The sequence below is a fragment of the Marmota marmota genome, unplaced genomic scaffold, assembly GCF_001458135.2.
Source record: "Marmota marmota marmota unplaced genomic scaffold, marMar, whole genome shotgun sequence".
In the NCBI taxonomy this organism is placed as follows: domain Eukaryota; kingdom Metazoa; phylum Chordata; class Mammalia; order Rodentia; family Sciuridae; genus Marmota; species Marmota marmota.
The window spans coordinates 7,599,527-7,622,825 of NW_025999960.1; the positions used below are offsets into that span (position 1 = coordinate 7,599,527).

Sequence of the window (23,299 nt, forward strand, 5' to 3'; positions counted from 1 at the left end):
ATTCTTTTTTTTTTTTTTTTTGAATTTTAAGTATCACTGGAAAATTTTCTGAAAAAAAAAAAAAAGATTATACCTGCAATTTTAACACAGGTTAACAAGAAGAAAATGCCTTTTATTGAACCTCAGATGCCATGATACTTCCTTTAGGGCTGCTATGATAAAATGGCACTAGCTCCTCCTAGTGTTCCACAGTCCCAGATTTATCATTCTCTTACTTCTTCCCTCAGAGTCTACAACATCTACGGAAGAGACTGGAACTACTGGAACTGGTTTCAAAACCGGTGAGAATACAATGGCCCCGTGATTTGAGATCATTGGCATTAGGACTCTCTAAACTTAATCCTTGAGAGAGTTTGTATTATACTTAGAGCTGCTTCAAGTGAATCAAAATAAGTTTGAAAAATCTAAGCATTAAGCTTGACTGCTCCAAATCTGATGATAGTTTCTCTGCAGGTGCTACAACTCTCAATCAGCAGCATTTAGCTGAATTCTACAGTTTTCAGTATGGGTGCTTGAGAGAGGGGGAGATACCCCATGGAACCAGTACACATGCATGTGTATATATAAAAATTGCTCTGATATTCAAAGTTTTCAGCTCACTTATTAACTTTTTTGTGTACTTATCTATTGTACAGTAAGGATCATTGCGCCAACAGGAAACCAATTGGGGAAACATTAAAGAAAAGCGTTTAGTATTCCTTCTATCAAATCCTATGCAGAAATACCTCAATTTGGAAAAATTATCAAATTGCTTTTGGTTATGATTTGTTGACAGACATTTTTATTAAGTCAAAAATATTTAATCCTCAATTTCAGGCAATTAAACTTGTGCATTGAGTTTTGACTTCACTTTTATAATCAAAAGGGCTTCATTTTCTGACTTCACCTATGACAAGGAATTTTCAATTGTGCTCATCACTTTTGGTAACATCACCTTAGCTCATTCCTCTTCCTCAATACCTAGTTTATTTGGCATTCTCTACTTTTTTAAGAGATCACAACTTTCTCTGGAAGAAGTGACATCACTGGAGCAGAAATAAAGTCAGGTGAAGATCATGGGGTTTTCATTAATTTTGCTGTTGTGTGATGCCAGGTTGATAGATTTATTAGAGAAAGCTGATATTAATATTTTTAAAAATCTTTTTAATAATTTTAAATTACAGAAAATGTACAGACATAGGACAGAAAATTTCTTTAACGTGGAGAAGAGTTTTTTAAGGCTGTTATATTTCAAGGGAACCAGTATTTCTTTTTTAATTTGGATCTACTTGGACACAGATAACTAAAAGACTTTACCTTCTTGGAGACTAACCTCATCAGGGTTCTAGATCACTGGAGAGGAGATTTACAATAGTCCTGGCTCTGAAATGGTTTCCCCTTTAAAAAGAGCTTTATCTATATAACATTACTGACTTCTATTCAGCATAGAGATCATTCGGTTATCATAAAGATAAAAATTCAGCTAGGGTTATAGCTCAGTCATGTAAAGCCAATGGTTTGATCCTCAGCACTGGAAAAAAAATCCAGAAATGGCATATATACTATTGTTTATAAAGAAAAAGACAAAATTAAAATTCAAAATATATTTTCTTACCATTTTTTTTTTCTTTTTAAATTAGGAGCCACCACCAAAGCACCAGGAAGTAAGATAGGTAAACATGGGAAATGCCTTTGATATAACCCTCAAGCTTGGGAAAAATAAATAATCAGTAGGGATGTTAGTCACTACATTACCCTTGGTCTTGAAAAAGCAGCTTGTGGACATGGAAGATGTTTCCTCATATCAGTTATGAGTACAGGAAGTATCTTTTGCTCTTCCAAGGCATAGGAGAATGTCACCTTGTTCTCTCTTTTCCCTGTTTAGGCACTGCTGTAGTAACCTCTGCTACAACAGTTGCTCATGAGAGCTCCAACTCAGGTAAGTCAACAAGCTGGGAAGGACCACTGTTTGGGTAGGGCTTCTCAGTAAGTTGTCTCACCAGTTGATCCTATCATACTTTTCTCAGATACTTCAAATCTTTGTCCTCACTACTATTTTCTCCCTTTTTCAGAGGCCACAACTATCTTAGCAATTAGTGAAGCAATAACAGTCCCAGGTAAAAATAGGCAATTAGTAAATTCCTTCTAACAATTTTAAAGGTAGAAATCATTCTGTATTTATTTCAACCTAATGGAACTTTTGTTCGAGTCTCCAAATTTCAGAATATCAGTGCTGTTCCCAAATCCTTATATTTCCCAAACTTCAGAATAAGGAGACATCTCTTGTGAGAGCTTAGATTTTTGCATCTCTCCTACATTTGTGGAGAAAAATGCACTTGTTGGAAATTGTATGAGAAATCCTAGAATAGGCCTTAAAAGTATATATTAAAAAATATAAAGGAAATAACAATCTCTTCTTCCTTGTGATTCCAGGTACCAGTGGTGTAGTCTCTGACACAACTATTGCACCTGGGACTTCCATTACAGGTAAACAAATATTTTCAAAATAGTAACAATTATTTAACCTCAAGGAGAAATATGCATCCCCAAATGTGCTTTCTGCCTTCTTCATTTCCTCCCCCAGAGGCCAAAGCTTACTTAGAAACCATCATTGCTACTGTGATGAAATCAGTGAGAACTAGAGGTCCCAGATGTTAGCACTATCATCAAAAACATTCAGGAATTTGCTTCTGGATGTAAAAGCTTGTTTTACAGGAAGGGCAGGTGCCCCAGCCCATACTCAGGCCAACCATGCTGCTGACACACACACCACTAAGACAGTTTCTGTACTAGTCATTTTCAGTGCCTGGCCTTATGGTATAGGTTTCTGAAGAGGGTAGCAGAAGTGATTTGCTGGACAGTTAACCCATTGGAAATTATAGGTATTATTTTGCAGTATTAGCAAGAGTGAATGCTAGTCTAGAAGGTCCAGACTCAGATAAACAGGAGACTTAAAGTGAAATAAAAAATTGATTGCCTCCCATTTGACTTCTTAAACTATAAATATGTTGCTTAAGGGTCGGTTCACTGATTAAAGGTCAAAACATGCTTGAATCATTTTCTTTCAATCATCAGAAACCACCTCTGGAGCATCAGACAAACAAGTCACTGGAAGTCAAAGAGGTAAATTTGTTAAACAAATTCTTCTGTCTCCCATTTGAGGATTGTATCTTATATATGCTAAGCAAGCCTACTCTAAGATGGTGTTCCTGAGAAAATTATTTTTTTATTTTGTTCACTGATGCCTAGTACTAAACAGGACTCAGTAAATATTTACTGGAAAAATTGAATAATTGATATGCAGGCAAAATACATGATTGAATCCAGGAGCAGAAAGATCAGTGAAAGGACATGCCCTTAGAACCGCCACATAGACAAAACTGTTCTAAGAGAACACTGGTGTCTCCCAGAGCTGTCCAGGGCAGGACTGCGGGATGATGCAGCCCAGGAAACATTTATTAAAAGGTTACCTGAATGCAGATGATTCTTATGTTGATTTTATGGCCTTTTTGTTTCAGGTACTACTGGTGTGACCCTAAGCACATCTGTTGCACCTGGAAGTTCTAGTACAGGTAGGTTAACAAGGCAAGAAGAAATTTCCCTTTTTGGAAATAAGGTCACAGAAATATCTTTTGCATTGCTTTTTTATGTAAGAGCATAACAATACAGTTTCCTATCTCCCTAAATTCTTATCGTTTCCCATTTCTTCTGTCTTCCAGAAGCCACAGCTTCCACAGGAGTCAGTAGAACCACTTTATTAGGATGGAAAACAGGTGAGAATTAATGATGTGTGTGTGTGTGTGTGTGTGTGTGTGATTTTTCAGTGATAAAATAGAATTATGCTTTACTTCTTGGTGAAATAATTTCATGGGGAAGAGTTATTTTTAGGAACTCTCATCTAACATCAGCGATGCTTTCTTTTGTCACTTGATTTTGAGTCAATTTGGGCAGATTTTTTGAAGTATTTGCAGAAATGGCCCAGCCTGACATAAGTAGATCTCTGAAAATGTGAGTGGAAATAATTATGTGGAAATTTTTCTTTTTCCATTTGTACTCTCAGGTGTCACCACAGTATCACCTGAAGGAAATACAGGCTCAAAGAGTACTATTTCAGGTAAATAGAAACCCAAGTTGAACACAAAAAATTTACCTCATGATGGGAGATTCTTCACTAAGCACATAGTGACTAAAATATGTGGAGGTTATAACTCAAGTCTACCTTTATATTGAAAAGTTTTCCCACATTCATCTTTTTAGGAGCTACCAAAGAAACAGTAAACCAAGGAACTGGAAGCACACTAGGTAAATATGGCAGGAAAAGGGGCCACTTGTTTTACTGCCATTAAATTCCATAAAAGGTGGGTCCCAGTGTTAAGAAATTAGTATATTTCTTTGACTTGTTAAAAAGCTATGCATGAGCAAACAACTAATTCACTCCCAGTTGAAAAACCTTACCAGATTAACCAGTTTCCTCCCACATTAGTCTCTCCCCAACTTGAGAAAAACTTGCCATTTTCTTTCTTGTTGCAGAACCCACGAAGACAGCTTCTGGCACCACACTGGCACCTGGGAGTTCAAATACAGGTGAGCCAACAAATTAGCAAGAATCTCCCACAGGATGACCTGTGTCTCTCATAGTATAGCTCTCTAAGAAAAGTATATTCTTTCCTCTAAATACTAAAGCCTTGTCACTTTATATTTTTCTACCTTTCTTCTCTCTTATAAGTTACAACATCCTCAGGAGTCAGTCAAACCACAGGAATTGGAAAGAATACAGGTGATTATAAAAGCTTCTTAACCTCTCCACTTTCAACAGTGATGCCCAACAAAATTATGTGCAAGTTGCAACTATTCTACACCATTGTTATTTGACTGTGAGGTGAATTTGATTCTTGTCAGATTTTACAGATGAGAAAACCTATGGCTCAGAGATATTAACTAACTTGCTCATTAATATTTCTTATCTCAACTTTTCTAGAATGCTAAAATTTCTATAACAGCAGTATATTATCCAAATATACCCAAACTCAGTAGGTAATCAATTCCTGCTTTGCTGCTGCTTCTACTGAAAGTAGTTTTGGTAGCCAAGGAATTGGTATACAGCCAGAAGAGGAAAGAAAGATTACTTTATTTCCCTAACACAGAGACCACCCCTACTGCATCTTCCACCAACCAAGTTCATTTTTATAATGAAGCTTTAGGCAAAAACTCAACTTTGGAACAACCATTCCCTGAGAATGGTCTTTCCCTATAATAAAAGCTTCCATAATTTTTCCCTCCTATTCTAGCATACATACTTCTGATAGGAATGAAATTGACATAATGATACCCTTCCATTTTACATTTAGGTACTACTGGAGTGGTCCCTGGCAGCAACACCTCACCTGGAAATTCCAACACAGGTTAGTCAGGAATGTTATTGAGGAACAGGTGCCATATTTATTTTTGGAGGCTGGCTCTGGAGCAAGTATTGCACTATAGCTTTTTATCACCTTCCATTAGCCCTCCCTACTTTCTTCCTGTTGACTCTCACAAAGGTACAACTCCTGTAGAAGGAAGCATAACCAATGAAAATAGAATTGGCAACTCTTGAGATCCCACTGATTTATATTTGGCCTTAGCCTTTTCAAGGATACATTTGTTAGATGAAGCTTGTGAAAATTATATCATTTCTTTTGGGGGCAGATCATAAACTATAATTTTGAAGAGGTTCAGAGTCCAGAAAGATTTTCCCTTTTGACATTCAAGCTATTACCCAAGTCCCAAATGGCGGCAATCCATATCCATCGAGTTCTATTAGAGGAGCAGAGGTGATGGGAATAACTCTTGGTGTTATAAGTTTATTCATTGAATATTGCTGAATGCATTGACACAAATATTTTTGTCATTAGGAGCTACCACTGGCATCTCTGAGACCCCAAGCTCTGAAAGTGAAACAGGTAAATGTAGGGAAGACCGTGAGACCTCTAACATTTAACCCCAGGGAAGTAAAACTTTAAGACTAGACCACGTTTTAATGTGTTCATTGTAACTTTGAATTTAAAAATGCAGAACGTACTTCGCATCACAGGTGAGCCCAAAAAAGGCCTTCTATTGCTTTTGAGTCAGTCATTGTTGGTCACATTCTTGGAATGGTAAGTGTAAATCAAATTGATTTTCCTTCTCTCCCTTTCTTCTACTTTAGGTACCACTGAAGTGGTCTCTGGCACAACAATTCCATCTGAAAGTTCCAACACAGGTAAATCAATAACCTAACAAGGAATATAAGGAGCTTCAATAACAAGATACCCCTCCCCTAAAACATCCACATTCCTAGTTGGAGACACCAAATTCTGAGTTCTGTGATTTTCCTTTCAATTCTTAGAGGCCACAACTTTAGGACATGACAAAACCACAGAAGCTAAAGTTAGCATAGGTAAGCACTAACCATCAAATATTTTCTTCATCTTGAATTATGTTGGCTATAATGAATACAGCAGATATTATATTCAAGATGTCTTTTAGTACAAATTATCAGAATGTTAAGACATTACCCCAGGTGAATTGCCCTTTCTGTTTGAATTAAAGTGGCATAATTGAGACCACATGTGATATACCACTTAAGGCAAGAAAGTTTGTTTTAGTTCACTTGAAAAACTCACAAATTTATTCTGAAACAAATACTAATTTTAGGTAAAAGGGAATTAACAAGGTGATCTTCTCCTTTTGTGATTTCAGTTACCACCACCGGGATAACTACTGGTACAACCGTTGCTCCCAGGAGTTCCAACACACGTGAGTCATGAAAGAATTGGGAGAAGTTTGTCTCTGTGAACTTCAGAGGACTGAATAGCTCATCAAAGACATATTACATAAAGTAACAGTTACAGATTTCTCAAAATGTCCGCATTCTATACCACTTTCTCCTATTTCTTCTCAGGGGCTACCACTTCTACAGAAGTCATCCCTACCACTGGAGTAAAATTGGAAACTGGTAAGTAGTTTGTTCTTTCAGCCTTTTGGGTTCTAAGATTGTGGTAGATGATGGATGAGTGAGAGGGGCTGGAGAAGGGTTTTGTATTTCACTTGAAGATGATCTGTCAGGTGAATCAGGCTTGGTTCTTTTGCTCTCTACACTGATTTTCACCAGCCTTTTAAATGTGATTATATGAAGCTAAATACAACGTGTTACTCTTAATCCATCTTGCTTTTGTAGGTACAACTTCAGGTTCAACTACAGTTTCTAGGCGCCCAGAAAATTCCAGTCCTGGTTAGTAGTCACCCATTTAGCCTTCTCTTAAGTATAAAAGCCATTCCTATGGATTTGTCCTCAATACTAAGGTCCTAACAAATTTAATTAAAAAATTTTTACCTCCCCCCCCCCCAATCCCAGGAGTTTCTACAGAAGAACCAGGGAAGCAAGTCACAGGAGGTAACACAGGTGAGCAGAGATAAAGCACTTATTTCCAAAGTATTAAACTATAGCAAATGGCTGAGAATTTTGCCATCTATTGGTTTGAGGGGAAAAAAAAGCATGGTGTTTGTTTCTCTTGCATTAAGAGACTGCTTATAAGAAACAATTTGAATTAGTCTAAATCCACGCTATTCTCAAGGCAAAACAATCACTACTGGGACTACTGTGATCTATTGATCTCTTTCTTTCCTTCCATTTTACTTTCTCAATCTCATGTCCTATCTGATAGGACATAACTTTTCATTGAGTCAATTAAGGTCAGTCATAATAATGCTGTGGAATTTCCTGAACTAAAGATTACATTAACCACATCTTTGTTAGTACATAGCTCCCCAGAAATAAATACTCAATGGGGACAGGAATCAAATGATATTTGAAACCATGGGTGCTGATGACTTTGTTTTAAATAATCACATAGAATGAGAAAACAGTTCCTTGGGTTCACTAGTACCTAATGCATGGCCAAGGCAAAGGTGCCGGGGGCGTGGAGCGCATGTTTCTGCTTGACAGTTGCCAATGTGCTTTTGCCATTACCTAACAGTGTTGGAGTGCTGGCATGTACACACTGTACTAGGAGACCATGCTGCCTCTAATTTGGAGCTTCAGAATCTCAGATTAAACAAGATCAATAAAAATTTTCTGAGGACCCATTTTTAAATAAGATTCATTTTTTAGAGTACTTAGTCTCATGGCAGTAAAATTGAAAGAAGGGAGAAACCATCTTCAAAGTATTAAAATATCAAGATTCTTAGTCCTTCCCAGTATTTAGTTTTCATGTGTCACCAATATGATTCCAAGGTTTAGAAGTGAATCAGGCCAACAAGGGGAATTGAAAAAGGTGAGGCTGGGGTGAGGGGGTATGATTCCCATCTCCAGGGCAAGAACTCAAAGAGAAGCATCCCAGAGAACTAAAGTTCACTACAAAAAGAAAATATAACCAAACAGGGAAAACACATAATTTCACTGCTTGGTACACAGAATCCTGGAGAAGGGATACTTGGTTTCACAAAAACACATGGATCTGTCCTAAACTACAGGTGGGGAAAAAAAAGACATTCCTCACATTGCCCCCTCCTCTTCCAGGTCTGGAGCCTGCTGCTAGGAAGAAACGTGCCTAAAGTTTAATCAAGCTGAGAGGAACATGAGGTCATCTTGGTCTACCAAGATGCCTTTTTTTTTTTTTTTTTTTCCATTTTCTCTCACTCTTTTATACCTTCTTTCTCCCTCATCCCAAACTACTATAAGAGAACCAGGAAACCAAGTCACATGAAGTAAAAGAGTTAAGTGAGAGAAAAGCTCTTGCCACTTAGAGAAGAGGGACCTACAAGTAAAAAACTTATTGGGATCAAAGTAACATTCGATCCACCTCTGTGAGCAACTAAGAGGGAGACCTCTTAACGTTTCTGTGGCCCAGGCTTGAACTCGCATGAGATGCATTACTGCACTCTGTCAGCTTGGAGACTCTTCCTGCATGTGGAGGTGTCTTAAAAGACTTGGTCTTTGGATATCAGAAAACCTGCATGTTATTTCCTTGCTCATTTTAGGTACCCCCAAGGAATCATCTGAAACAACTACTGCTGGAATTACTACCACAGGTAAGTAAAATGCACCCACATGGACTTTTCTTGGAGGCGTCTTGATGACAGGATAGATTATCTGAAGTGAACCTATTTCTTCAATCCTCGGCACTCACTCTTGTTCCTCTATTAGCAGCCACTGCTTCCACGGGAGTCGAGGAAACTTCAAGCACTGCAGTGCAAACAGGTGAATGTTAGCTATACAACCTCTTCCTTAACTGGGATGGCTTTGATGACACTTTAGGAGGTGAATGTGGGGATAGAGGAGCCAGAAAGATGAAGTTAAACTTCCTATTAGAACATAACATTGAAGTCCAGCTAGGGTGGCCTTTTTTCTCAGGCTCCTGTCCTAAAGACATTCATGAAGCTCGAGATTTCTGAGAAAGGGATGACGAAGGGTGTTAGTTCTGAAACTTTCTATTTATTTCCTCTGGCAGGTTCCACTTCAGTTACAGCTGGAGTCACAACAGGCCCACAAGTATCTCAGCCAGGTAAAAAGGACTGACCCGAATGAACTAGAAAGAATTATCTATTCCATATGAAGCACTGTGCCTTGTGTTATGAATTTGTGCCATTGTTTGGGCATGCACACACACAGAGATTTGATATGTATGCTTATTATTCTAATTTTATCTCCCTTCAGAAACCACTGTAGTAGCAACAGAGAATCAAGAAGTTGAAAATAAAACAGGTCAGAATGGGAGAAGACCTAATTACTGTGCTACTAATCCAGCTAATATTTATTTAGTACCTCCTATGTGCTAGACTCTGTAGCAGACTTAAGAGCAAAACCATCAGGAAGATTATAGTACTTGCCATTTTATGATCTTTTGTGTGTCAAGGAAGAGGGAGATTATAGTGATAAAGTCTATGCCCATAATATTCTATTTAATGGTAACCTAAAATACGTATAAAACGTGGTTCCAGAAAAGCAGGGTGAGAGTAGAGTGTTCATGTCTGCTTATTATAGTTGTGAATGAAGGCTTCAGAAAGGAGATGATTGTTTACTGAGTGGTCAGGGAGAGAATTCCTGTCAATTGCCTATGAAAACAGACATAACACCACACAGGTGAGTTCAGAAATCAAGGAGTTATTGGCAATGATGGAAGGAGGCCTAAGGAAGAAATGAGATTGAAAATAAAATCTTTCTACTTTCTAATCTTAAATAAGATTCTATCCTTTTAAGTAATGAGATCCTTTTCCAAATTTTATCAAGAGAATGATATGATCAGATAGTTTTAGAGAAATTACTCTAAGAGCAATGTGGAGATTAGAAGATTGTTTTGTTTTTTTGGTACCAAGGATTGAACCCAGGGGCCCTTAACCACTGAGCCCCACTCCCATCCCTTTTTATAGTTTATTTAGAGACATGGTCTCACTGAGTTGCTTAGAGCATCACTAAATTTCTGAGGATGCCTTTGAACTCGCCATCCTTCTGCCTCAGCCTCCCAAGCTGCTGGGATTACAGGCCTGTGCCACCATGCCCAGTTTAGAAGATTGTTGTTTTCTTCTGTACTTATGCCTAATTGTTGATCTCTCTCCTATTACTGGTTTCTATTATTCTGCTAAGCATTTATGATTAGGAGTTACCGTAGTCTACCTTGTCAAGGAGCTAGAGACATTTACTACCTGAAACTTCCACGTCTTTTACTCATATCTACATTTTTGGTAGCTATTAGTTGTTGGAATTGCTTGACCTAAAAATGTAGCATTTTTAAGTTCTTCTAAAGTATTCTGTTGTTTCTATCCAGCCTCATTTTTATTGTACCTACCAATTATGTTTTGGTGATTTTGAAATATAATTTAAGATTTATGAGTGGATTGTTGGGTTAATATAGATAAGTGATATGTGAAGGGTCCAGAGGATAAAGAAATATGACCAGTTTAAAGCATTTGGTGGAGGAAAAGAAAGAAAGCATTTGGTAGGGAGAGAGGATCCAGAAGAGAAAAGTTTCTAGAGAATTAAAATTAGGTAGTAATTAGATTTTTCTGTACATGAATTTTTCTTATTTTATTGTCTTATTCATTGGAACTGTTTTCCAAGAAAATTTTGAAGCAAATTTTATCTTCATGTTTTCTCCTTTCTGTTCTCATATTTCTGTCCCATTAAAATTTGGAGTGTAAAGGAAACACTTTGTAATGGTGGGCTCTCAAATACCATGAGGAGCAGAAAGTAATGATAGTCTTACAGCTGTATTCCCATCTATTCTGACTACCTAGCCATTTACCCCCAGCAATAGAATAATGAATTAAGTAACTATCCCCAACACTATTCCTGAATTTCAGGTACTAATGAGTTTTCTATGTTTGCATAGGATGCCCAGGAACACTTCCACCAGCTCCAGGTAAGAACAACTCCATTGCAGAATCATTCTGCAGTAATGGCTCTTGTGAATCACGTTTCAAAGCTATTGCCAACAAAAGTCCCTAGCCATGGAAATGTTATTAGCAAACTTGAAGTGGATGAATGTAGCTTCCAATCACCAAATAAACCACGAATAATGGTTTTTATCCTCACTACTAGTGCAGCCAAACAAAACAAATATGACATCATTACCTGAAATAACTAGTAGGCAAACTTTTTATGTATTTTGATTGAAATATATTTTGAACTTAGTGGGCATTTAAAATGCCCACTATCAAGTGGTTAACTTTCTTAGGGTTGATCTTAAGAAATGATTCAATAATTTTAAAGGACTTCATTGAGTTCTCACTATTCTTTTTAGTTTAATTTTTTTTTAATGTGGTTCTGAGGATTAACCCCATGCATCATGTGTGCTAGGCAAGCACTCTACTACTGAGTTACGTAACCCCAGCCCAAGTTCCCACTATTCTTGAGATAATAAAGTATGCTTTGTGGCAAGTAGGAAAAATTCCAAAAAACAAACAAAAGAATCATTCTTTACCATAAGGTAAAATTAGAAGAAGAAAGCTCTTCAAAGAAACATGGAGAATTTTCACAAGGCAATTGTTTTAACTGTGGTATAGAAAACTGATTGGATCAGGAGGATATTCAAAATAGTAAGGTTTTGGGGTAAAGTCTTGGGGTAGATTGGCAGCCAGTATGACAAGGTAGGGTATGAGATACAGGACTTGCAGTAGCTTGGAAGACAGACAGAAAGGAAGGAATCAAAATTGCTCATAAGTTTTAAGCTTGCATGATTGAAAGAATAGTTTGGTCCTTAATAGGAAGAAGACAGTCCAGAAAGTTGATTTTTAGGAACAAGATGATATAATCTGTGTGCACATTGAGTTTGAGGTTCCTGTAGGTCCATTGGGATGCTGTTAGGTGGAATGAGAACTGGAGTCACAGTCAGGAGAGGCCTGAACTGCAGATGGATAATGGAGGATCGGGCATCCCCTTGATGTTATAGTGGACCTGGTGGAGACAAAGTTCCAGGGGACAGAATAGAGACAAAATAAGAATAAGAACTTCTTCTAGTAAAGACAGGAATTTACAAGTGTTAAATTTGAGGATAGGGTCTTTGTGTGTGACCTTATGAGGTCTTGCTGACTTATAGGATTGTGGAAGCAAGTGTCAGATTATAAAACAGGAAACCAGATGGTAGCCATGAGATTTATTGACTACTGCCAGAAAAATAAAAAATTGAGAATTTTTTTTTACTGAGGATTATAAAAATAGGATATATATGCTTTTTAAGGAATGTTTGCTTAAAGTAGGTAGATATGATTTATCTACCTCAAGGCACTACATAATCCTGTGACTCTAAAATCCTAGTGCCAGTTACAGTATTGGCCACCTGCTGGTTATCTATAAATAACAGATGGTTGTATTTTGCCAAATTTAATTAGCATTTATCATTTTGTGTTAACAGTGTGTCATGGTCCACTGGGAGAAGAGAAATCTGTAAGTGCACAGTTTTGCTCTACTTTTATCCAAATTGGCTTTCATTCCTGCATCTGAATACACTTCTAAACTTGGTTTATACCTGCAGCCTGGAGACACATGGACTTCTAATTGCCACAAATGTACCTGTACTGATGCAAAGACTGTAGACTGTAAACCTCAGGAGTGCCCTTCTCCACCTGTATGCAGAACCGGAGAGAAGCTTGTAACGTTTAATGATACCTGCTGTGAAATTGGACACTGTGGTGTGTATTCATAATGCATTTAATGAATTGAATTTGTGTGATAGGTAAAACTTAGGGAAACCAAAAATTAACAGTTGTCCATTCATCTACTGGTTATATGCATATTTTGGTATTATGAGGAGAAACATAATTGGTTGATAAAGAATCTATTATTTGTTATGGAATGAAATAACTTGTGTCTTTTTCAGAACCCCAAACATGTTTATTTAACAATACGGATTATGAGGTAAGGCCTTTTCTTCTCTAAAATAACTATAACTAAATGCAATGCTAAACTACACCAATGATCTTTCAGTTTATAATATGAAAAAATGGTAATTATGGAGTGGAATGAGTTCTTTTGTCCCTGTATTAATTTTCAGAAGAACATCAAATGTAACACTCCCCATGATTCTTATCAAAGGGGGAAAATATACTTCATCATTAAGTACTCAGCAGTAGAGCTTCTGAACAAAATTTCCCATGGGTCTTGCCAGATGGAGAAGACACACTTTGTAACATTCAAATCAACGAGCAGAGTTAAACTGTAATTATAACCAGAAAGATCAGATGGCCAAACTGTCAGAGATCAAACAAGAAAACCCAGAGGACTAGAACCCCACGATGTGGACTTAGTGACACACTATATTCAGGGCTGGTTGGTTTTGACAACTAATTTGATACTTTAGACAGTATTTAACTTTTGAAAATTAGTGTCAAAAAGACATCAATTTGAGAATCATCCAATTTTTATAATTATATACTTGACCTGGTGGTATCAAATATTTTAAAAATCTAAAATTAAAGGTTCAATTCCCAGGATCACTCCCCTCTGCCACAAGTAAGTTCCTAAATAAAAAAGTAGGAAATACATAAAACAGCGTGTGAGAGTCTTACTTTCACAACCTACTTACCATATTCAAACTTTTAGTTTTCAGCATTGATCTGACTTTAGAACCCATAATGGTTTTTAAACAAAAGATGATGACACTTAAGAAACATCTCTAGTCATGTATATGCATAACAGTCAAAATAATAAAATTTCAGTTTATCAAAATTCTTCTTATGGTCTGAAGCCCTAAAATAAAATTTCTCATGCTGTAGTTAGAATGTTGAACATAAACTCTTTAGAAAAATCTAGTGGGTTTTAAACATAGGAATATAGTCAAGATAGAAGAGATCTTAGGAGGTTTGTCATCTGTTCTAAATTGATTTTGTGACATTTTCCCCTTACTTAGATATCTTATTTACTTCCCCTCAAACTTAGAGTATAACAATTGTGGTGAACTGCTTGCTCACTGTACAATAAGCTTTCTTGAAAAATTCTTGAAAATTCAGTGAATTTTCTCTTAAAAATTGAGACACTTTATGCTCTCAATGAAGAATTTTGATTTATTCACAAAAGTAGAAGACATTCAAACCACTCTTTATTCACTATTAACCTAATGGCTAAAAGTGCCTCTAGACAGTCACTAAATAGTGAATTTTTTGTTTTTGTTCTTATTGGCTTAGCTGTCAACTCCAGAAAGAACTTGAAGCAAATAATAATTCTCCCCTTCCTTTCCTTCCAGATCGGTACCTCATTTGATGATCCCAGCAACCCCTGTGTCTCCTACTCCTGCAACAGTACTGGCTTTGTTGCGGTGGTCCAAGACTGCCCCAAGCAGAGCTGGTGTGCAGAAGTAAGTCTTGTTCTTAATTAGTGGGCAGCACGATGACTTCTTTATCATAAATTTGGGAAAAAAAATTTGCATCTGGACAACAGACATGTATCTCTTATCAATTGCATAGCTCTTTTTAAAAAAGATTTTCTAAAATATGGACACAATATCTTTATTTATTTTTATGTGGTGCTGAGGATTGAACCCAGCACCTTGCATGTGCTAGGAGAGCCCTCTACCGCTGAGCCACAACCCCAATTGCATAGATCTTTAAACAAATTTACTGAATCAAGAGTCAGATGATTACAGATATAAAAAGTCCTTTAAAAAGGTGGATGTATCAAGGACGGTCCTTATTTTTTACAGGCACTATAAAACTTAATTTAGTGCTATCTTAGAAAAAGTAGATCATAAACTGGGTATGGTGGTGCATGCCTGTAATCCCAGTGACTTGGAGGCTGAGACAGGAGGATAGTGATTTGGATGTCAGTCTCAGCAAGACCCTATCTCAAAAAGTAAAAAATAGGACCGAGGATGAAGCACAGTGGTAGAGTGCCCCTGGGTTCAATTCCCAGGATCACTTCCCTCTTCCATAACAGAAAATATGTCAGTTATTAAATAGAAATATTTTCCATAATTATATATGTGTATTATTTATACCTTTGTTCCATAATATCTTCATTTATATGATCTAAAAATGAAGGTATTCTATGAATGGATTCTTAATCATTTTTCTTTCTGGAGTTACAAAATTTTAAACTTATTAAAAACTACAATACTGGATTTCAACTGAGAGTTTATTTGGAGACATTGGTAGGATAGTAATTACAACAAAGATCAGGTATAGATCCTGCCTGAGAAGCTTAATGTCTGAGGTTGAAGTATTTTTCATGTAAAATAAGAATTTTTTACATGCTGTTATCTTTAAAAATAATTTAGTTAAAGTTTGAATTCTGTCTAAATACTGCCTGATTTTTATTCCCAAGCTCACCTCCCTCCTTCCTTGCCCCTGCTCCAGACCTGCCATCAGCATGTTCATCTTTTCTGTTCCCCCTTAATTATAAATTATATATTATTTAGAGAAAAAAGTTTTCCAATCTGTTTTCTTTTCTCTCACCCCTATAGGAAGACAGAATCTATGACTCAAGAAAATGTTGCTATACATGTAAGTTAATGTCAACACAAAGTATAAGCTGTTGATAGGATTTTAAAAATACAATGAAAGATCATTAATAGAAAGTTACCTGTATTTTAATAACATATAATCCAACCTAAACTATCCATCAATATTTATACTTAATGTATTGTGTTTACTCATTCTTCTTGGCTGTGACATTCTTCCCTGTGAACACCAGTTATGTTTACAGTGAAAGAAATTTTAAATAGAAGATTAGCTCTTAACATCAGCAAGCTGTGTTGTAAATTGCTGAATTAGAGTACACCGATGGATTATTTTTGACAACTATTGTTTCACTGCTAATAATCCATTTCCCTATTTTCCCCCACTGATCCCTTTCTCTTTCATCTGTGATAAGAGCAATTATGAGGTAATATTTATCTTAGTACTAACCAGTTGCCTTTTACTGAGGACTGAGCTAGTTAATTCCATTAGTAATAGTTATTTTTGAGGCCATTACCTCTATGGTTAAGAAAGTGGAGGCTAAGCAATTGTTAAAATATTAAATGTCACACCTGCCTGTTATCTTCTTTGTTTTAGGTAAGAATAATTGCAGAACTTCTCCTGTGAACGTGACTGTTAAGTACAATGGTTGCAAGAAAAGAATCCAGATGGCAAAATGTATGGGTGAATGCAAAAGGACTCTCAAGTGAGTTTTCCTTTGTGTACTGTGCATTGACTGTGGAGGAAATCAAGATTTTAAAACATTAACGTGGAGATTTTTTTTCCCACACGAGAGCAAGGTTGTTTGTTTGAATCCTGATCATCAAATATTTTTAAATAGTAATAAGTAATTCTCAAGTTTTCTAAACAGGCTCAACACATTTGTGCAAATACATTTATCTTCCTGCTGTGATTACAGTCAGTACCTTAAGCAATAAAGTGCATTCCTTTATGTGAAGTTTTATATATAGATTAATGTGGTCCTAAATAGGTTATTTAAAATCTGTTTGCTTTTTATACCTTAATATTATGATTACAAATCTTCTCTTTGAGTTCTTTTCTTTTGTTCTTAAGTACCAATTATCAGAAGTTACAGCAATAAGGAATGCAAGGTCTAGGAGAAGAGTACTTTGTTTAAGTGACTTAATAAGCCTTCCAACCAATTAATTACAATTTAAGCATTGATGTTGAATTTCTGTCATGACATTTCAAATGTATTTATTATTGAATTTTCTTTTCTTTTAGGTACAATTATGATCTCTTTCAGTTGGAAAATTCATGCCTCTGCTGCCGAGAAGACAACTATGAGTTCAGAGACGTTGCTCTTGACTGTCCTGATGGAAGCACACTATCTTACAGATACAGGCACACCACAACCTGCTCTTGTTTAGATATGTGTGAACAGACTAAGACTGCTTCAGCTCACTCAATGACCAGATAATTATGACAGTTGTAAGAGGCTATTTATTTTCTAAGAACTCTCTTGTATCTTACTCAAAGTAAATACAATGAGGAATTATCTTTTTCTTATTGACTGGGTCTAAAGAATAAATATAACTTTGCAAGCAATTAGTGAGCATGTGTATTTGTTTTGTGGCAATAAGAATTCTGTGAGTCAAGTGGAAACCGAGTCTTATCATGATTCTTCTATTCTTATCTCTTTAGGCCATTCTCCTTGATTGCCTCCTCTATTTACTGAAAATGTGGTTTTTGGTGTCTTTTCCCACTTCTCCTTCTCCCCTGGCTCCCTCCCCTAGGATACCATACCTCTTTAAAGTTCTCTCTGTATGGTTTGAAATTTCTATACTTCCTTTTTTGAAAGGTTTCTCTAGCTTTTCTTACAACATTTTAAATTAGCAATCCCCTTGTGTGGATAGCTTTGCTTCTCCAATTGTATTCCATTCCTCTTCTCATTTTACTCAGGCTCTGACAGATTGCATCAAGAAAAATACAGGTGTTTAGACACTGAGGATTTCTAGTCTATATCACCAACAGTACACACATCATACCACTTTGAATTTAACATCTCCTGCTGGAAACCAAAACTAAACAACTATTTTCTGTGACCCTCTTCTCTATATTTGTATACCAGTGACATGATAAAACAAGTTGAGGCTGACTAACATGATGGTCATCTTCAGTATAGTCTACTCCTTTAATGCCTCACACACACACATCCTTCTTTCTGCACATATATATATCCAAGTGTACCTTGTATAACAGTTTTTACATATATTAAAAATGTGCAACTCACATTTATCCCCTTCCCAACATATAGACAAATCCAATTTATAATTTTAAATCTACTTTCTACATCATTTGGACCAATGGTAAATCTATCCATCAAATGTTGGGGATAATATTGGTTGTTAGAGTATCCACCACAGGCAAATAATAAATCCATACAAGTGGCTATTCCAGATCTCACATCTTTGTCTCAAGTATTAGATTTTCCCCCTTTCAGTACATACCAGAGTTAATCAGCTGGCAGAATTATGAGGGTTTTCAGCCCTCTAAAATAAAAATTGATGAGGTGTAGGAGTTTTTCAATAAATTTTACCTCAGGAAATGGTAGAACATAGGGCCATCAACATGCCTACATTTCAATCCTTACTGTGGTAGTTATTTTCTCTTGATAGTCAGAATTGATCATCACAGACACTATCATGACTGCCTCTCCTGCTTAGGAAGTTTGAGAAACTACAAGTGGCTAGCTGGGAGTTAGAACATGGCAGATGGTGTCATATTAATTTCTTGTCACACCAATGTTACCTTCTTCCTTCAGCAGACCAAACTCACTAGGTAGTATCCCTCAGCTAGTATCAGAGTAGAATGGAGAAACATATTTGACCCACAGCATCTTCTCCAAGCAAAAGGCATAATTTCAGAGAAAGGTGGCCACCACATAGGGGCAGCACATTGTAGGCAATAAGAAACCATCTCATGGATCCAATTTTTGTCTTTGAGACCTGAATGGGCCCCATGCTAGATGCATGCCTTATGATTAATGGATTGGTCCTCCAAATGTTTAACTTCATAAGTATGTAGATAATCTAGTGCTCAGTCTAGGAAGGTGTACTTTGGTTCATGGTGCTCTGTCATTGCAATATTACCAGAAAGCTAGTGTTTGGGGAAGTAGAATAGCTGCTCCAAAGAGTGGCATGGTTCTGCTCCAAAACCTATAAAGCCTTTATTGCTGTGATTATATTAAAACTTGTCATTATCTCCATTATTATTTTTCTCCTGCAGATTCTTCCAGAACTATTAGATCACCATATATTATGAATTGAAAGTTAAATCAGATTTTAATGAAAGCTTGATCATTTGAACAGGTTTTGTTTTGGTCAAAGTCTTTCCAAAGTTACCAGTTCTTGGGCCATCCAGTGAATAGACCTAAATAAGAAATACATATAGATTTCTTGATATTTCCAAAATCCAATTCAGTGTAGATGAACACAGTACAATAGCCTGCCCTTCACCTGGGAGGTGATAGTTTAAATCATAATAGTACAGAGATAGTGACTATTTACAGAAAACCTGAAATAATAAAAATTTGTCTCCCAGACATATGACTGGTTAGGTGATCCAGAAAAGGTATGGCTATGCCTAGCAGCTTCTTTTTCTTCTACTATTCTAAACACACATTTCTCATCTTCCATCTTGATGGCCTTTCATGGTTCCCTCTATCCCCTACCATCTCATTATTATTCAAGTTAGCTGGAAAGAAGAATGGAAGAAGGGGAGTGCATGCTCCTTCCTTTTGAGGGAAAATCCCCAAATTATACACACACTTCCATTAACATTTCACTGGCCACAATAGAGCCATAGCTGTCCATAGAACACCTAAGATTATAAAATGTAAGTCTTTGGATGGGTTATAGAGTAGTCATGGGAATTCTTTGTAAAACTATAGATTTATAGACTTCATGCTTAAAGTCCAGTTCAGTAGATCAGAAATCCAGTAGCCAAACAAACATTTGCAAACCAAGTTCTAGGGGCCATATTGTTTCATTTAGTAAAAGAAACATCCAGAAAAGCACCTGCAATTTAAGTCATCACCAAATTAGATGATTTGGAGGGATACTGTATGCACTATATAGATATCCCTCAAGAAATAACTTATTTCTCATCTGTTGAGAGTTCTGCAAGAATAGTACTTTTAGCTATAAGTTTTCTTAGGGAATTGCCTCAGCTAAAGAGGACCACATCCTCAGATGTTAGGTCCTCCTTCTTGAGGAAAAGAGGAACATTTAGTGATTGGTGTGGGTCAGTAGATAGATTCCAATTGGGGTGAGAGGGATGAGCCTAAGAACTCCCTACAAGTTTGGCAGAGACTTCCATAGAAGATACAAAATTCCTTGCCTTACCCTACTCAGTCTTGCTTCCTTCCATCAGTTTGGATTCCAAGAGCATTCCATAACAAACTTGCTACCTGTAAATCTCCATCTAAGAGTATGCTCCAAGGAAACCTAATCTTCATTGTTGGAGATTTAGCAGCATTATCTAGAACCAATCAACTGTCTATAGCAATTGAGTCTGAGAATTGAATGGGACGGATATAGAAATTAGGCTACTTATGTCTTTCAAGTCTTTAATGGTGGCTTTGAAATGAGCTACATGGATGAACCCTCCCCTACTATCATCTCTCATTCTCATTCCTTTACTTCTTATATGTCATAAAGATAGTTTCCTATTTGTCAAGGATACCATTTTAGTAGTTTCATACAAGTGATCCTGCCATAAAATTAATGAAGGGAAGGAAAATTAATACTCAAAATTGAGTATATGTTAGAATAACTTTAAATCTCAGTATAACTGACCATTCCAATATTTTTTCTCTCCACATATAATCCATCCCCTCCCATATATTAATAATTTCTTCTCATTATTTTCATCTGAATACTTGGTAACCCTACATATGATGTTAATTACAGCTATGTCTTCATATTCTAACATGTAAGTTTTCTGAAGGCAATAAGTTTGTATCTCTATTCAAGAGATCTATCCCTAATACTATTAGAGGACCTAGCATATAGTAGGTAATCCATAAACATTTGTTGAGTATTAAATGATGAAATCTAACAAAGACAGCACATTACTCATTTCTTATCATTTTTTATCTTATTCTTTGAACACTTATTTTTACAATAAAATATATACTCTCCAGATCCTTATCAGAGGTAAGAATGAACTATACCTAATGACAAAAGTTCTATTCTTCAAAGATTATTCATGGAAATTGGTATGCATTCAGTCTTAAATACAAAGTTATATCCTTGAGTAAACAAAAGAAAATACCAAAGATGGGGCTGAAGATCCTCCAGCAATGGTTCTTTACTAACACCAATTTCAACAGGCATTCACCTACAAACAATCTTCACAAAGCTAAGGAAACCAGATGAGAGACCATAGTACCTGGTTTTATAATAATAATATTAATTTAAAAAGACAAATTAAAGAAGTTAAGAAGAAAAACCTTGCCTGCATCACCCATTCCCCTACTCCAAGCAGCCTAGAGAGATACAGCCCACTTGAGAGATGAAGAAGGAATTGAATCAAGGCCTTAGACTTGAAACCCAGTACCACACCTGCCATGGTGAAACCCAGGGACCTGGAAGAAACCCACAATCCATGAAGGTGGGCCAGAACCCATGGGTGAGACACAGGAACAGTGGTATCCAGGTAGCCAAGGGACTACTCCACCACCCCTCTTCTCACCTCAGGTAGAAGATGGGAATAAGACTACTACCTATTGAATGCAGGGAATGAAAGCTAGAATACACACTTTGTCTTAGAATGGGCTTGGGGCACTCCCTACTCTAAGATTGTGCAGGTCCCTGAAGCTGTCAAAGTCATATGCAACCCAGCCTGCTGTCATCCTTTGTGGTCAAGAAACTATTATCTCCACTACGTATATCCCAACTTTGTGCAGCGCAAGTTATCCCCAGGCCAGTACTCACAGAGGGAGCATCTACACCCACCTGCCCAGGCATCAGGAGATTTGTATGCCAGTAGGATGAACCTGAGTTTCAGTGTGGATCACTGCCAGCTGCACTGTGGGCCTGTATACAACCCTGAGAATTTGCAATTTTTTGCAGCTATGAGACTCGGGTGCACCTCAGCCTTGGTGGCCAAGGTATTGATTTCAGCAATACTACCTGGACCTCAGCATAGTGTGGAGTAAGACAATATTTGTGAATAGTAGGACAGGATATTAAGCAATGCAGACAACAGAAGAACTTAGTTAAAAAAAGATGAAAGAAAAAATTTAAAAATCCATAGGAAATATTTGAGCTGAAATATACACTCAGCAAAATTCAAAATACTATAGACGGTATCAATAGCAAGATATACCAAACCAAAGAAAGAATCAGTGAATTCAAAGATAGACTATTTGAAAATGCCCATTTGGAGGAGAAAACAGAAGAATAAAGGGGATAAAAGATGAAGAATAAAGAATGAATAGAAATTATAAGAATTGGGGATAGTATTACAAATCAAATATTTGGGGCTTTAGGGATTAAGAAAAAAACTAGTAAATGCCAAAGGAGTAGAAAGCTTATTCAAAGACTTGATAACAGAAAACTTACTGAATCCAGAGAGATATACAAATAACCAAATACAGGAAGGTCAAAGGTCACCAGTCAGAATTAACTTAAATCAAGTCTACTGAATATATCTTACAGTCAAGCTCTCAAAGGTGAAAGATAAAGCTTCTCAGGGCTGGAAGAGAAAAGACACCAATAACACATAAGGGTGTTTCAATAACACAAGGGTGTTCCAATTCACCTCACAGCAAACTTCTCAGAAGTCCTACAGGCCAGGTGGTAGTAGCATGAGATTTCCATGGTACTGAAGGAAAAGAAAAAAACTGCAAACCAAGAATACTGTACCCAGCAAAATTATCATTTAGAAATGGAGATATAAACATTCACACATAAATAAAAGCTGATATTCTCTGCTAGACCTATCCTAACAGAATAGCTACAGAGCATTCTTCAAAGTGAAATACAGAGACACGGGAAGACTGATCCAGTAACATTGTACTGGGGTGCAGGTGGGAGGTTAGGCGAAAGAGGGAGAAAAGTCTAGAATTAGAATGACATGTTACCAAGCTATTAAAATAATCTTCAGTTACAGAATAAAAACAGAACATTAATAAGTTAAAAAAGTCACAAGGTATCAAACTCACTGATAAAAAATATTCAAATGATTTAATAAGGCTCTAATATTGTAAGCATGATGCATAACCATTCATATATTTAATATCAAGATTGAAAAAATTAAGAATAAGTGAAATAATATTGAAAGAGTTAATAGAGAGCAATATAAAATGGAATATTAAACAACTCAAAATACAGGGAGCAATGTCGTTTAAGTATAAAGTTTTCTTAGTATATTTTCTTTTGCTCTTTAA

At 36.5% G+C, this 23,299-nt stretch overlaps 1 protein-coding gene across 1 annotated transcript in view; it reads left to right on the top strand.

Moving 5' to 3' along the window:
- Nucleotides 1–17,451, top strand: part of LOC125616624 (mucin-19-like) — a 98,638-nt gene extending 81,187 nt beyond the window's left edge. Inside the window, exons 82-113 of the mRNA XM_048802441.1 lie at nt 228–281; nt 993–1,046; nt 1,620–1,652; nt 1,865–1,918; nt 2,413–2,466; nt 3,055–3,102; nt 3,498–3,551; nt 3,699–3,752; nt 4,040–4,093; nt 4,237–4,281; nt 4,510–4,563; nt 4,706–4,756; nt 5,328–5,381; nt 5,871–5,918; nt 6,164–6,217; nt 6,344–6,394; nt 6,697–6,753; nt 6,899–6,952; nt 7,175–7,228; nt 7,352–7,399; nt 8,977–9,027; nt 9,143–9,196; nt 9,447–9,500; nt 9,653–9,700; nt 11,325–11,354; nt 12,846–12,877; nt 12,966–13,122; nt 13,311–13,348; nt 14,673–14,783; nt 15,888–15,927; nt 16,480–16,588; nt 17,128–17,451. Of these exons, the coding sequence (XP_048658398.1) occupies nt 228–281; nt 993–1,046; nt 1,620–1,652; nt 1,865–1,918; nt 2,413–2,466; nt 3,055–3,102; nt 3,498–3,551; nt 3,699–3,752; nt 4,040–4,093; nt 4,237–4,281; nt 4,510–4,563; nt 4,706–4,756; nt 5,328–5,381; nt 5,871–5,918; nt 6,164–6,217; nt 6,344–6,394; nt 6,697–6,753; nt 6,899–6,952; nt 7,175–7,228; nt 7,352–7,399; nt 8,977–9,027; nt 9,143–9,196; nt 9,447–9,500; nt 9,653–9,700; nt 11,325–11,354; nt 12,846–12,877; nt 12,966–13,122; nt 13,311–13,348; nt 14,673–14,783; nt 15,888–15,927; nt 16,480–16,588; nt 17,128–17,323 (1,949 nt within the window). The 3' untranslated portion in view covers nt 17,324–17,451. The remainder of the gene's footprint in view (nt 1–227; nt 282–992; nt 1,047–1,619; nt 1,653–1,864; nt 1,919–2,412; nt 2,467–3,054; nt 3,103–3,497; nt 3,552–3,698; nt 3,753–4,039; nt 4,094–4,236; nt 4,282–4,509; nt 4,564–4,705; nt 4,757–5,327; nt 5,382–5,870; nt 5,919–6,163; nt 6,218–6,343; nt 6,395–6,696; nt 6,754–6,898; nt 6,953–7,174; nt 7,229–7,351; nt 7,400–8,976; nt 9,028–9,142; nt 9,197–9,446; nt 9,501–9,652; nt 9,701–11,324; nt 11,355–12,845; nt 12,878–12,965; nt 13,123–13,310; nt 13,349–14,672; nt 14,784–15,887; nt 15,928–16,479; nt 16,589–17,127) is intronic.
- Nucleotides 17,452–23,299: the final 5,848 nt, after the last annotated feature.